This window comes from Oryx dammah, unplaced genomic scaffold (genome assembly GCF_014754425.2).
Source record: "Oryx dammah isolate SB20612 unplaced genomic scaffold, SCBI_Odam_1.1 HiC_scaffold_15, whole genome shotgun sequence".
NCBI classification, from domain to species: Eukaryota; Metazoa; Chordata; class Mammalia; order Artiodactyla; family Bovidae; genus Oryx; species Oryx dammah.
The window spans coordinates 5,268,692-5,284,111 of NW_024070199.1; the positions used below are offsets into that span (position 1 = coordinate 5,268,692).

General features: G+C 38.3%; 1 protein-coding gene across 2 annotated transcripts in view; it reads right to left on the minus strand.

Annotated features, from left to right (window-relative positions):
• The window catches only part of FOLH1B (folate hydrolase 1B), a 73,160-nt gene that overhangs the window by 31,811 nt on the left and 25,929 nt on the right, over positions 1 to 15,420 (minus strand). Inside the window, exons 5-7 of one of the 2 annotated variants that reach the window (XM_040256517.1) lie at positions 14,797 to 14,922; positions 13,375 to 13,561; positions 9,069 to 9,162 (exon numbers count right to left, since the gene is read on the minus strand). In XM_040256517.1, the coding sequence (XP_040112451.1) occupies positions 9,069 to 9,162; positions 13,375 to 13,561; positions 14,797 to 14,922 (407 nt within the window). Of the gene's footprint in view, positions 1 to 9,068; positions 9,163 to 13,374; positions 13,574 to 14,796; positions 14,923 to 15,420 lie in introns of both variants that reach the window. The other variant, XM_040256516.1, reaches the window with a different exon arrangement.

The following is a 15,420-nucleotide window of genomic DNA, read 5'->3' on the forward strand; positions in this document are numbered from 1 at the left end:
TAATGGGCCTCATTTAATATCCTTGCGGCATCTAGTTCCTCACTGGGAGCATCTAATGGAAGCATGGCCTTGACACAAATAGTGTGGTAGATTTAGCACAATGCTTCAGCACAGTGGAGCAGACTTCCCTGATGGTCCAGTGGTTAAGAATCTTCCTACCAATGCAGAGGATGTGGGTTTGATTTTTTTTCCCGAAAGATTCCACGTGCAGCAGAGCAACAAAGCCCATGAGCCACAACTACTGATTCTTGCTCTAGAGCCTGTGCTATTCAACAAGAGAAGCCCCCACAATGAGAAGCCCATGAACCTCAATGAAGAATAGCCCCCACTCGCAGCAACTAGAGAAAGCCCATGTGCAGCAACTAAGACCCAGCACAGCCAAAAATTAATTTTTAAAAATGCAGTGTAGGGACAGTCCCAAGATGGTGGAATAGGACAGGGAGACCACTTTCTCCCTGACAAATTCATCAAAAGATCATTTAAATGCTGAGCAACTTCTACAAAACAACTTCTGAACACTGTTGGAGGACACCAGGCACTGAGAAAGGCAACACATTCTCTTTGAAAGGAGGTAGGACAAAATATAAAAGATAAAAAGGGAGGCAAAAGAGTTAGGGATGGAGACCTGTCCTGGGAGGGAGTTGTGAAAGAGAAGTTTTGACACAGTAGGAAACCATCTCACAGGCGGGTCTGTGGGGAGTTTTGGAATCTCAGAAGGCAACATGACTGGGAGGAAAAAAAAAACCCACAAAATACACACCTAACCACAACAGTCAGTGGAGAAGTAGCACAGATGCTCACGTCTACCACAAGTGAGTGGGGGCTGGACAGGGAGGCATGGGCTGCATGCTTAGGATAAGGACTAGGCCTGAATGCCCTGAGGACAATCTGAGGGACCTAACATGAGATAGCAACCCAAACTGTGGAATCACCAGGAAGAAAAAAAAAAAATTGAATTTTTCTGTGAAAGGCTCTAACGCGCAGCCTGGCCTGCTCACAGAACAAAGGACTGAATGAATACCGAAGGAGAGCTGGCCGGCTGCACACAGGCCCCTCCCCACACTGGAGGCAGAGAGGCAGGTGGGCAACATCAGAGCTGGAAGGCAAGGAGCAATCTCGGCCCCAGAGATGGCATTCTCCACCAAACTGTGAGCAGGCTCCCAGTTGCTAACCACATCTTCCTGGGGTCCTGGACGGTTGACATCTGCCAGAAGGGTTGCAGCCTGAGATCAGCTCCCCACAGGAGACACATGGCACACCTGAGATGGTGCTCTCGCAGCACACCCAGGAAACAGAGCAGCCAGGAACAGGAAGGTGATTAAGATGCACAGCCCACCTGGGACAGTGCACTGTCCAAGCACGTGGTCACCTAAGCCGCTTGAACCTGGGAAGAGCACAAAACGCAGGCCCAACTGAGTCTGTGCCCTTCAGAGTACCCAAGAGCAGCTGAGTACCTGAGCGGCTTAGACCTGGGAAGTGCGCGAAACGCAGGGCCCACTTTTGACAGTTCCCTTGCAGAGCACCCTGGAGCCTGAGAAGTGTAGACCCGGGAAGCACATGCTTCCATGAGCTGGTGCAAACCCAGTGTGGTCCACACACTGCGAGCACTCCTCACACATGCCAGCAATATTTGTTTGCAGTGTTCCTCCCTCCCCACAAGACAACTGAACAAGTGAGCCTGTGTCAAGGTGGAAATTAGACACCAAAGAGACTTGAAAACAGAGGAAGCAAAATAAACAAAGAGGAGGTAATTGCTCTGGAAGTGACAGGCGCAACACATTAAAACCCTGTAGCTAACACTGACTAAGCATTGGAGGGTTGGGCCTTGAGAAGAAGTACAAGCTGGAAAAAGGAACTATCTGAAACTGAACTCACCCCACACTGCCCACAACAGCTCCAGAGAAATTCCTACATATATTTTTACTACTATCACTTTTTAATTTTTTAAGTTCTTTATTATTCCTTTAAATTTCATTTTTATAACCTACTATTACCTTGCAAAAAGAAGACCCTATTTTTAAAGCAAATTTCATATATATATGATTTTTAAATTTTGTGATTGATTTTGCTTTGTATTTTTTATATTGTATTTTTGAGAGTCTAACCTCAAGATTTTTAATCTTTGCTTTTTGGTATTTGTTATCAGTTTTGTACCTTTAAGAATCTAATCTCCAGTATCGATTTTCACTTAGGGATGTTACTACTGCCTTGATTGCCCCCTCCCCTTTTGACTCTCCCACAGGTCACCTCTATCTCCTCCCTCCCCCTTCTCTTCTCTACTTAACTATGTGAATCTCTCTGGGTATTCCAGACTGTGGAGAGCACTTAGGGAACTGATTACTGGCTAGATTGCTCTCTCAACTTTTGACTTCCCCTCTTCTCCTCCTGGCCACCTCTATTTCCCTCCTCCCTCTTCTTTTATCCATGTAACTCTGTGAACCTCTCTGGGGTATCCTTCACTGTGGAGAATTGTTTCACCATTAACCTAGATGTTTTATCATCTGTGCTGTATGGATGTAGAAGTCTTGAGGCTACCATAAGAGAAAGAATGAAAGTCAGAGGCAAGAGGCTTAACTCCAAAATGAGAACATCAGACAACTCGTGATTCCAGGGAATATTAATAGACAAGAGCTCACCCAAAAGTCTCCATATCTACACTGAAACCAAGCTCCACCCAAAAGCCAACAAGTTCCAGTGCAAAACATACCACACTAATTCTCCAGCAAAGCATTAAAAGCCCTGAGCATTAAAAGACAGGGAGCCCAAAGCCATGCCAAACACATAGATACCCTAAAACTCATTACTGGACCCTTCATTGCACGTCAGACAGAAGAGATTCAGCTCCACCCACCAGAACACAGGTGCAAACTCCCCAAACCAGGAAACCCTGACAAGCCACTAGTCCAACACACCCACCAGAAGCAGGCTCCACAATAAAGAGGAAGCATGAATTCCAGCCTACACTAAGGGCACCCCAAACACAGCAATCCAAACAAAATGAAAAGGCAGAGAAATATTCAGCAGGTAAAGGAACACGATAAATGCCCACCAAATATAAACAAAAGAGGAGGAGATAGGAAGTCTACCTGAAAAAGAATTCAGAATAGTGATAATAAAGATGATCAAAATTTTGAAAACAAAGTGGAGTTACAGATAAATAGACTAGAGACAAGGATTGAGAAGATGCAAGAATAACTGAGACAGAAGATTGGATAAGTGAGGTGGAAGATAGAATGGTGGAAATAAATGAAGCAAAGAGGAAAAAAAGAAAAAACAAATGTTAAATGCCCCAACATTCAAATCATAGATGTCCCAGATGGGACAAAAAGAAAGGGTATGAGAAAATACTTGAGACAATAGTTGAAAACTTTCCTAAAATGTGGAAGGAAATAGCCACCCAAATCCAAGAAACCCAGAGAGTCCCAAACAGGATAAACCCAAGGTGAAATGCCCCAAGACACATAACAGTCAAACTAATGAAGATCAAACACAAAAAGCAAATATTAAGAGCAGCAAAGGAAAAGCAATAAATAACACACAAGGGGATCCCCATAAGGATAACAGCTGATCTTTCAAAAGAAACTCTTCAGGCCAGAAGGGAATGGCAGGACATATTTAAAGTGATGAAAGAGAAAAAAACTACAGTCTAGATTACTATACCCAGCAAGGATCTCATTCAGATATGAAGGAGAAATTAAAAGCTTTACAGAAAAGCAAAAGCTAAGAGAATTCACCACCACCAAACCAGTTCTTCAACAAAGGCTAAAGGATCTTCTCTAGACAGGAAACAAAGAAAAGTTTTATAAAACTGAACCCAAAACAACAAAGTAAATGGCAATGGGATCATACTTATCAATAATTACCTTAAATGTAAACAGGTTGAATGCCTCAACCAAAAGACAAAGATTGGCTGAATGGATACAAAAACAAGACCCCTATATATGCTAACTACAAGAGATCCACCTCAAACCAAGGGACACATGCAGACTGAAACTGAAGGGCAGAAAAAATATTTCACACAAATGGAGACCAAAAGAAAGCAGGAGTAGCAATACTCATATCAGATAAAATAGACTTTGAAATATGAGCAATACTCATATCAGATAAAATAGACTTTGTAAAGCAACAAATAAGGACACTACATAATGATCAAAGGATCAATCCAAGAAGAAGCCATAACAATTATAAATATATATGCACCCAACATAGAAGCACCTCAATGCTAACAAGTATGAAAAGGGAAATTAATAGTAACAAATAATAGTGGGAGACTTTAATACCACACTTACACCTATGGATAGATCAACCAAACAGAAAATTAGCAAGGAACTACAAGCTTTAAATGATACAGTGGACTAGTTAGACCTAATTGATATCTATAGGACATTTCACCCCAAAACAATGAATTTCACCATTTTATCAAGAGCACACAGAACATTCTCTGGGATAGATCACATTCTGGGCCATAAAACTAGCCTTGGTAAATTCAAAAAATTGAAAGCATTTCAAGCATGTTTTCTGATCATAATGCAGTAAGATTAGATGTCAACTACAGGGAAAAAAACTGTTAACAATACAAACACATGGAGGCTAAACAACATACTTCTGAATAACCAACAAATCACGGAAGAAATCAAAAAGGAAATCAAAATATTCATGGAAACAAGTGAACATGAAAACACAACAACCCAAAACATATGGGATTCAGTAAAAGCAGTGCTAAGAGGAAGGTTCACAGCAATACAAGCTTACCTAAAGAAAAAAGAGAAAATCAAATAAATGCCCCAACTCTACACCTAAAACAACTAGAAAGAGAAGAAATGAAGAACCCCAAAGTTAGTAGAAGGAGAGAAATCATAAAAATCAGAGCAAAAACAAATGAGAAAAAAATAAAGGGGACTATAGCAAAAATCAACAAAACTAAAAGCTGGTTCTTTGAGAAGATAAATAAAATAGACAAACCATTAGCCAGACTCATCAAGAACCAAAGAGATAAGAATCAAATCAACAAAATTAAAAATGAAAATGGAGAGATCACAACAGACAACACAGAAATACAAAGGCTCATAAGACACTACTATCAGCAATTATATGCCAATAAAATGGACAATTTGGAAGAAATGGACAAATTCTTAGAAAAGTATAACTATCCAAAACTGAACCAGGAAGAAACATAAAATCTTAACAGACCCATCACAAGCAGAGAAATCAAAAATCTTCCAACAAACAAAAGCCCAGGACCAGATGGCTTCACAGGCAAATTCTAACGAAATTTAGAGAAGAGCTAAAACCTATCTTACTCAAACTCTTCCAGAAAATTGCAGAGGAAGGTAAACTCCCAAACTCATTCTATGAGGCCACCATCACTCTAAAACCAAAACCAGACAGAGATTCCACAAAAAAGAAAACTACAGGCCAATATCACTGATGAACATAGATGCAAAAATCCTTAACAAAATTCTAGCAACAGAATCCAACAACATATTTAAAACATCATACATCCTGACCAAGTGAGCTTTATGCCAAGGAAGCGAGGATTCTTCACTATTCACAAATCAATCAGTGTGATACACCACATAGCAAATTGAAAGATAAAAACCATATGATTATCTCAATAGATGCAGAGAAGGCCTTTGACAAAATTCAACATCCATTTATGATAGAAACTCCCCAGAAAGCAGGCATAGAAGGAACATACCTCAACATAATAGAAACCATATATGATGAACTCACAGCAAATATTCTCAGTGGTTAAAACTGGAAAGCATTTCCCCTAAAATCAGGAACAAGACAAGGGTGCCCACTCTCACCACTACTATTCAACACAATTTTGGAAGTTTTAGCCACAGCAATTAGAGAAGAAAAAGAAATAAAAGGAATCCAGATTGGAAAAAAAGAAAACTCTCACTATTTGCAGATGACAAGATCCTCTGCATAGAAAACCCTAAAGATACCACCAGAAAATTACTAGAGCTAATCAATGAATATAGTAAAGTTGCAGGATATAAAATTAATACACAGAAATCCCCTGCATTCCTATACACTAACAATGAGAAGACATAAAGAGAAATTAAGGAAACAATCCCATTCACCATTGTGACAAAAAGAATAAAATACTTAAGAATAAATTTACTAAAGAAACAAAAGAACTATATATAGAAAACTATACAACACTGATGAAAGAAATCAAAGATGATACAAATAGATGGAGAAATGTACCATGTTCATGGATTTGAAGAATCAATATAGTGAAAATGAGTATACTACCCAAAGCAATCTACAGATTAAATGCAATCCCTATCAAGCTACCAATGGTATTTTTTCACAGAACTAGAACAAATAATTTCACAAATTGTATGGAAATATGAAAAACCTCAAATAGCCAAAGCAATCTTGAGAAAGAAGAATGGAGCTGGAAGAATCAACCTGCCTGTCTTCAAGCTCTACTACAAAGCCACAGTCATCAAGACAGTATGGTACTGGCACAAAGACAGAAATATAGATCAATGGAACAAAATAGAAAGCCCAGAGATAAATCCACACATCTATGGACACCTTATCTTTGACAAAGGAGGCAAACATACACAATAGAGAAAAGACAATCTGTTTAACAAGGGGTGCTGGAAAAACTGGTCAGCCACTTGTAAAAGAATGAAACTACAACACTTTCTAACACCATACACAAAAATAAACTCAAAATGGATTAAAGATCTAAATATATGACCAGAAAAAATAAAACTCCTAGAGGAAAACATAGGCAAAACATTCTCTGACATAAATCACAGCAGGATCCTCTATTATCCACCTCCCAGAGTAATAGAAATAAAAGCAAAAATAAACAAATGGGACCAAATTAAACTTAAAAGCTTTTGCACAATGAAGGAAACTATAAGCAAGGTGAAAAAACACCCTTCAGAATGGGAGAAAATAATAGCAAATGAAGCAAATGACAAAGAATGTCAAAAATATACAAGCAGCTCATGTAGCTCAATACCAGAAAACTAAATGACCCAATAAAAAAATGGGCCATAGAAATAAACAGACATTTCTCCAAAGAAGACATATGGATGGCTAACAAACACATGAAAAGATGCTCAACATCACTCATTATCAGAGAAATGCAAATCAAAACCACAATGAGGTACCATTTCACGCCAGTCAGAATGGCTGCGACCCAAAAGTCTACAAGCAATAAATACTGGAGAGGGTGTGGAGAAAAACAAACCCTCTTAAACTGTTGGTGGGAATGCAAACTAGTACAGCCACAGAACAGTGTGGAGATTCCTTAAAAAACTGGAAATAAAACTGCCTTATGACCCAGCAATCCCACTACTGGGCATACACACCAAGGAAACCAGAATTGAAAGAGACATGTGTACCGCAATGTTCATTGCAGCAATGTTTGTAATATCCAGGACATGGAAGCAATCTAGATGTCCATCAGCAGACGAGTGGATAAGAAAGCTGTAGTACATATACACAATGGAGTATTACTCAGCCATTAAAAAGAATCCATTTGAATCAGTTCTAATGAGGTGGATGAAACCAGAGCCTATTATACAGAGTGAAGTAAGCCAGAAAGAAAAACACCAATACAGTATAATAACGCATATATATGGAATTTAGAAAGATGGTAACGACAACCCTGTATGCAAGACAACAAGAGACACAGATGTATAGAACAGTCTTTTGGACTCTGTGGGAGAGGGAGAGAGTGGGATGATTTGGGAGAATGGCATTGAAACATGTATAATATCATATATGAAACAAATCGCCAGTCCTGGTTCAATGCATGATACAGGATGCTTGGGGCTGGTGCACTGGGATGACCCAGAGGGATGGTATAGGGAGGGAGGTGGGAGAGGGGTTCAGGATGGGGAACACGTGTATACCCGTGGAGGATTCATGTTGATGTATGGCAAAACCAATACAATATTGTAAAGTAATTAACCTCCAATTAAAATAAATAAGTTTATATTAAAAAATGTCTACAAACAATAAATGCTGCAGTGGGTGTGGAGCAAAGGGAACCCTCATACACTGTTGGTGGGAATGCAAACTAGTACAGCCACTATGGAGAACAGTGTGGAGATTCCTTAAAACACTGGCAATAGAATTGCCATATGACCCAGCAATCCCACTGCTGGACATACACACCGAGGAAACCAGAATTGAAAGAGAAACATGTACCCTAATGTTCATCACAGCACTGTTTACAATAGCCAAGACATGGAAGCAACCTAGATGTTCATCAGCAGATGAATGGATAAGAAAGCTGTGGTACATATACACAATGGACTATTACTCAGCTATTAAAAAGAATGCATTTGAGTCAATACTAATGAGTGGATGAAACTGGAGCCTATTATACAGAGTGAAGTAAGTCAGAAAGAAAACCACCAATACAGTATATTAATGCATATATCTGGAATTTAGAAATATGGTAACAATGACCCTATATGCCAGACAGCAAAAGAGACACAGATATAAAGAACAGACTTTTGGTCTCTGTGGGAGAAGGTGAGGGTGGGATGATTTGAGAGAATAGCATTGAAACATGTATATTATCATATGTGAAATAGATTGCCAGTCCAGGTTTGATGCATGATACAGGGTGCTCAGGGCTGGTGCACTGGGACAACCCAGAGGGATGGAATGGGGAGGGAGGTGGGAGGGGGCTTCAGGATGGGGAAAACATGTACACCCGTGGCTGATCCATGTCAGTGTATGGCAAAAACCTCTACAATGTTGTAATTAGCCTCCAATTAAAATAAATTAATTTTTTTAAAAAACTAAAAAAAAAGCACAGTGGATCAAATGATTGTTACAATCCCTGAAGTTGATGATCTGGAAAGACTCACTTTCATGATGGTATTTCACTTTAATATCAGTGTTTAAAGCAAATCCCAGATTAGAATCACTGTTGTATAAAACGATGATAAAATTATATATTCCACCCACCACAGAGAACTTCGGTATGCAATAATGAAGATAAAAGCATGACACCTGAAGAATGTTGGTAAAGAGAATTACTCAAATAGCCATCTGCTTGTTTCTTACAAACTTACTCCAGGAGCTTCTGTGCATCATAGTATCCAATTGGATGAACAGGAATGTTTGGAAGACCGACACCTTCTGCCATTTCACGTCTATAAGCATATTCTGAAAAAGTTGAACATATTTCTAATAAAAATGGAGTCCCTTTCAAAACGTACTCTGTAAATCACACTAATGTGAAAGTCACTGTCATGACTGACTCTGCAACTCCAGGGGCTATACAGTCCATGGAATTCTCCAGGCTAGGATACTGGAGTGGGGAGCCTTTCCCTTCTCCAGGGGATCTTCCCAACCCAAGAATCAAACCCAGATCTCCCACATTGCAGAATTCTTTACCAGCTGAGCCAAATCACACTAAAACACACTTTTAAATTTCATATACTAAAACTGTTAAAATTAAAAAGACACATCAAATGTTAACAAAAATGTGCTGCAACTGAAACTCTCATACATTTCTTCTAAGAGTGTATATACTCTTTACAATCACTTTAAACAACTTCTTTGAAAATTAATGTTATGCAGAAAATTATACCCTATGGCACAACAACTACATTCTTAGTATTTACCCAAGAAAGATAGAAACATATGTTCACTGAAAGACCTGCACACAACTGCTCATAGCGGCTGAATCTCAGTAGCCAATACTGGGAACCATCCTGCTGTTCATAAATAGGAGAATGAATAAGCAATTTATAGAGGAGTCCCATAATAGAATTCTATTCAGCAAATAAAGGGAAGGAACTATCAATACACACAATAACATGACTAATCTCTACTTGTTATACTGAGTGAATGCAGCAAAACAAATGATGAAGAAAAAATCACAAATTTTTCTATGACAAGACAATTAAACTAAGAAGGAAAAAGGATAACGTGCTCTGTTTGTGGCAGTCTTTGCAAGTGTGAAATGTGTATCTGCAAAGTACATTAACCAGACCTCCTCAAAGCAGAATAATATTAACCTCTGAGAAAAATGGATCCTTTCTTATGATGTCAGTATTGACATTTTAAGGTTAATATTTCTTTTTCACACCATACATGGAGTCGTATGGACCAAAGGCTTATTCTATACATGCATTACTGGATCAAAATATCTTCAGTCAACTTTATGTACAAATCTAATCTGTCAGTATGATGCATAAATTCTTTTCTCAAAAACGTATAAAATTGCATCTCTAACTCCCGACCAGTGGAATAGTCTCAGAGCTTCTGAGAATCTGTTCCCTGGGTTATACTCCTCAGTTTGGCATAAATAACATTCTTTTCTTTCTTCTTAGCTTGACTGTTACTTGATTTTCTGTCAACACACAAAAGAACAGATATAATCTGAATCAATTTATATGAAGTTCAAAACCAAACTAATGAATGACAGAAGATATCAGAAAATGGCTGCTTCTAGAGGTGGGGCTATGGTAAAAACTGACCAAAAATGAGCACCAGAGAACTTTCTGAAGTCACAGAAATGTCCTATATCTTATTTTGAGTGACAGAGATACATACAACTTTTTTAATTTAGTGAATTAACGCTTAAGATCTTTGCATGTCTTTACATGTAAACTCTACCTCAAAATAAAAACACAAATCCTGTCATTTCTCCAGATTTAAGAAAAATAAAAGCTATTCTTCCATTTTTTCTCCAAAATTTCAAATCACAAGAAATTTATTGTTAATATTCAGCTGCTGAGTCATGTCCAACTCTTTGTGACCCCATGGACTGCAGTATGCCAGGTTTCCCTGTCCTTCATCAACTCCCAGAGCTTGTTCAAACTCATGTCTATTGAGTCAGTGATGCCATCCAATCATCTTCTCTGTCATCCCCTTCTCCTCCTGCCTTTAATCTTTCCTAGCATGTCTTTTCCAATGAGTTGGCTCTTCACATGATATGGCCAAAATATTGGAGCTTCAGCTCTAGCATCAGTCCTTCCAATGAATATCCAAGGTTGATTTCCTGTAGGATTGACTGGTTTGACTTCCTTGCAGTCCAAGAGACTCTCAAGAGTCTTCTCCAATGCTAAAGTTCAAAAGCATCAATTCTTCCACACTCAGCCTTCTTTACTATCCGACTCTCACATTCATTCATGACTAGTGGAAAAACCAGAGCTTTGACTAGACAGACCTTAGTTGGCAAAGTAATATCTCTGCTTTTTAATATGCTGCCTAGGTTAGTCATAGCTTTTCTTCCAAGGAGCAAGCATCTTTTAATTTCATGGCTGCAGTCACCATCTGCAGTGATTTTGGAGCCCAAGAAAATAAAATCTGCCTCTGTTTCCATCTATTTGCCATGAAGGGGTGGGACCAGATACCATGATCTTAGCTTTTCGAATGTTGAATTTTAAGTCAGCTGTGTCACTCTCCTCTTTCACCTTCATCAAAAAACTTTTTAGTTCCTCTTTGCTTTCTGCCACTAGGGTGGTGTCATCTGTGTATCTGAGGTTATTGATATTTCTCCCAGAAATTTTGATTCCAACTTGTGCTTCATTTAGTCTGGCATTTCGCATGATGTACTCTGCACATAAGTTAAATAAGCAAGGTGACAACATACAATCTTGATGTACTCCTTTCCCAATTTGGAACCAGTCTGTTATTACATGTCTGGTTCCAAATGTTGCTTCTTGACCTGTATACAGGCTTTTCAGGAGGAAGGTAAGGTGGTCTGGTATTCCCATCTCCTTCATAATTTTCCAGTTTGTTGTGATCCACATAGTCAAAGGTTTTAGTGTAGTCAATGAAGCAGAGGTAAATGTTTTTCTGGAATTCTTTTGATGTAGGTGATTGTAAAAGCTAGTCTTTTTATGGCAAAATGACATAATAACACATTACATGGGATTTTTTAAATTTAGAGCAATAATCAATAAAGGGCAATGAATAGATAAAATAACATTGACAAAACATATTCATTATCTCTAATTTTTTGTGTCAGAACTATTCCATAATAAAGAGTGAAATTAAAAGAAAAATAAGAAAGAATAGGGCACAAAAGGGAATTCAACAAATGGAAGCCTCATAGGGATAACATTTCTACAATGTCACCTTTTAAATCTGAGTATAGTAAACAGAAGTATTCTAGTTAATCTTATTTTATGTTCATAATTTTAGCTTTGTATAACAAACAGAGCTTAGGAGAAGTGCATTTTTTACAACTTGGCAATAAAAAGGCTAAGTTAGTAAAGTTCAGATAGACACATGATTTTATCACAGGATAATATGTATTGCTTAAAAAAAACTATGACAATGTACTATGTTCAAAAATTTACAAAGCCAAACACATAAGCTTTAAAGGAGTCTACAATTAGATAGAATCCCAGATGAAAAATAAATATGGAAATACCACCAATACTTTGGTAACCTACTTTATCCAAGTTATAAACCTTTATTAATTTTAAACCACACAAACTAAATGATGACAGATTTTTGTAAATGTCATCAAATAGCCAAGTACATTAAAAAATATGCTCCAAGTTCCCTTGTTAATGATCTACTATTATATAGCAGGGCATTTCAGCATAAGACAAATATATGGACTCTGGAGCCAGATAATCTGAATTTGAATCCCCACTCCTCACTTAATGGTGCAATGAACAAGGCAGACTGTTTACTTCTTTCTGGTTTCACATTTCCCCTCTGTCAAGTAGAGATAATAATACAACAAAGCTTATAGGGTCGTTAATGCATTTGAAAGCTAGAATTTTGGAAACACTCCTTGAAAGTGATCACTATTGTCTTTACACAGTAATGACACAAGAAGCATTTTCCAGACTCTGTATTCAAAATAGGCCATTTCATGGATTTATAGAATTTGCTTTACTGTCCCTTATCTACAATTAGAAATTTTTGAAAAATGTGAAATCCATTAATTGGGAGAGGGCATTTATTAATACTTGGCAACAAAACATGATCTGATATAAACTAATTTGGCAGCAAGATCTGACTTGAGCAGACAGGAGGCTATTTATATTATTTATGTACCCTCTGCTTAAAATGATTATTCATACATATGTTTTACTGTAAAATATTTACGTGCTTGCTTTCCACATTTTGTCCCAGCCTATGTGAATGTTATGCAGTAAGGTATATGCACCATCTTACTTTTAAATATCTAAAAATGTCTGCATTTCAAAACCTACCAGATGCAATGGTTCCAAACAAGGGATAAGGGACCCAAACCAGTAATTTTCCGACTTCAAACCCTTTAATTTATTTTTAGAGGCAAAGATAGTAAGAAAATGACATACTTTATCCTTTTGTCTAAGGAAACCTTTGATAAAATCACTTCAAAATGTTAAAAGTTTCTGTGAGGATTGAAGCCTGATCACTCACCATTTGCCGGGTAGCCAGGTGTGAGAGGGTCCCCTGCACCATTAAGATTTAAGATATTTCCACGCTGAACACCACCTCCAGGAAGATTCCAACCATCCGGATAGGCCTCCACCCCAGGAGCAAAGTAATCAGCAGGATCTGAGTACAAAATGATCCCTCTGGCCCCAGCTAGCTGGGCATTTTTAACCTGGAAAACAGTCTTATTTTAGGTTGGTTATTTGAAATTACACTTAAATAAGTAGCTAAAACTTATCTTCAGTCCTTACCTTTAATCCTTATGCTTACAACAAAGGACATCTCACAGACAGTTGGTTTTGTCTTTTTCTTGTGCAAGCTCTAAGACCCAGTTTCCAGGGCTGGATTAGCCCTTGGAGCAGATTTTTTTAAATGTACATATCAGTGGTAACAGGTACCTGCTATTTCGTTCCTCTCTAGTCTAGAAGCACAATAAGCAAGTAGATTTCACAGACTAGATTCCCATTTCTTCTATGGTTGAAAGAGAATATTTTTTATATTAATTTCCCACAAAAGAGGAAAAAAAAAATCAAGTGCTCTATGTGCTTAGTCACTCAGTCGTATCTGATTCCTTGTGGCCCGATGGTCTGTACCCACCAGGCACCTCTGTCCATGGGACTTCTCAGGTAAGAATATTGGAGTGGGCTGCATTTCCTACTCCAAGGGATCTTCGCGACCCAGCAATCAAACTCCTATCTCTGGCATCTCCTGCACTGGCAGGCACAATCTTTATCACTATCCTACCTGGGAAGCCCCAGATCAAGTGCTGGTAACTTTCAAAACTGCTGTGTATAGATTGGCTTGTCTCATTACCTCTAACAAATAACACCAAAATTTAATTTAGTAAATATTTTCAAAGATAATATTTAAAGATACTAAAGACTAACAACAAATCCAATGCACGCTACTTCACAGACCACAGGGACAATGTGTAGGTATGGAAAAACCTGTGCTGTTCTCCTTGAACTTCTACACTGGCCAAATTCCAATGACCCAGTTTAAAACCTGCCTATAAACTAGCACATGTACCCTCCCTATTAGGCGGGAATGGTAAAGAGTATGGGAAAATCATGGTCATCAAAAAATTGTAAGGATGTGGTTCTACCCATGTAAGGTACAATATGAAAAACAGAAAGTGTTAGTCCCTCAGTCATGTCTGACTCTCTGCGACCCTATGAGCTGCAGACCACCAGGCTCCTCTGTCCATGGGATTCCCCAGGCAAGAACACTGGAGTGAGTAGCCATTCCCTTCTCCAGGGGATCTTCTCGAGCCTGAGATTGAACTCAGGTCTCCTGCATTGCAGGCAGATTCTTTACCTGTCCCAGCCACCAGGAAAGCCCAAGATACAATATAACTTTTTATTTTTATTGAAAAGAAGAACAAAGAGTTGTTGTTGTTGTTTTTACCTTATTTCCTCTGAAAATTTTCCCATATCTGGCAATCAGAATCTTCCCAGAGCAATTGATTTTCATGTCCCGCTCTAGTTTAAAGAAGTCTTCAGTTTGTGCATAGTTAACATACACTAGGTCACCCTGTTGAGAACGCAGATGACTTAGTACCAGAAAGATTTCATAAAAGAGGTTTCTCAGCATGAAGACTGTTTTGCGTTTTTGAAAGAGGAAAGAAGCAAGACGACATAAGAGGGTCAAAAAAGCCTCTGATAAGAGATTCAAGGGAGAAATGAACTTGAATTGAGAAGGCAATTAGCTGGGTAGTGACTTATTAATTAAATATTAAGTTTGTTTATGTCAATGTCTCCTCTGTAGTGACTATAAAACTATAGAGAAGCATTCCCCAGGAAAATACGCATAAACATACACAGTATCCTATGCAATTTGGAGGGGGCCAGGTACCCTAGCTTAAAAAGTCCTTCAAGAGAGCTTTATTCTCTTTGAAGTATATTCACAGTGCATCTTCACACAACCAGGTAAGAAATAATTGTCAGGTAACGCCACTACTTTACAAATTTGGCTTCATATCATTATAATGATCACAAGCAAGTCATCTGTAAAATGGCCTGTTAGATTAGA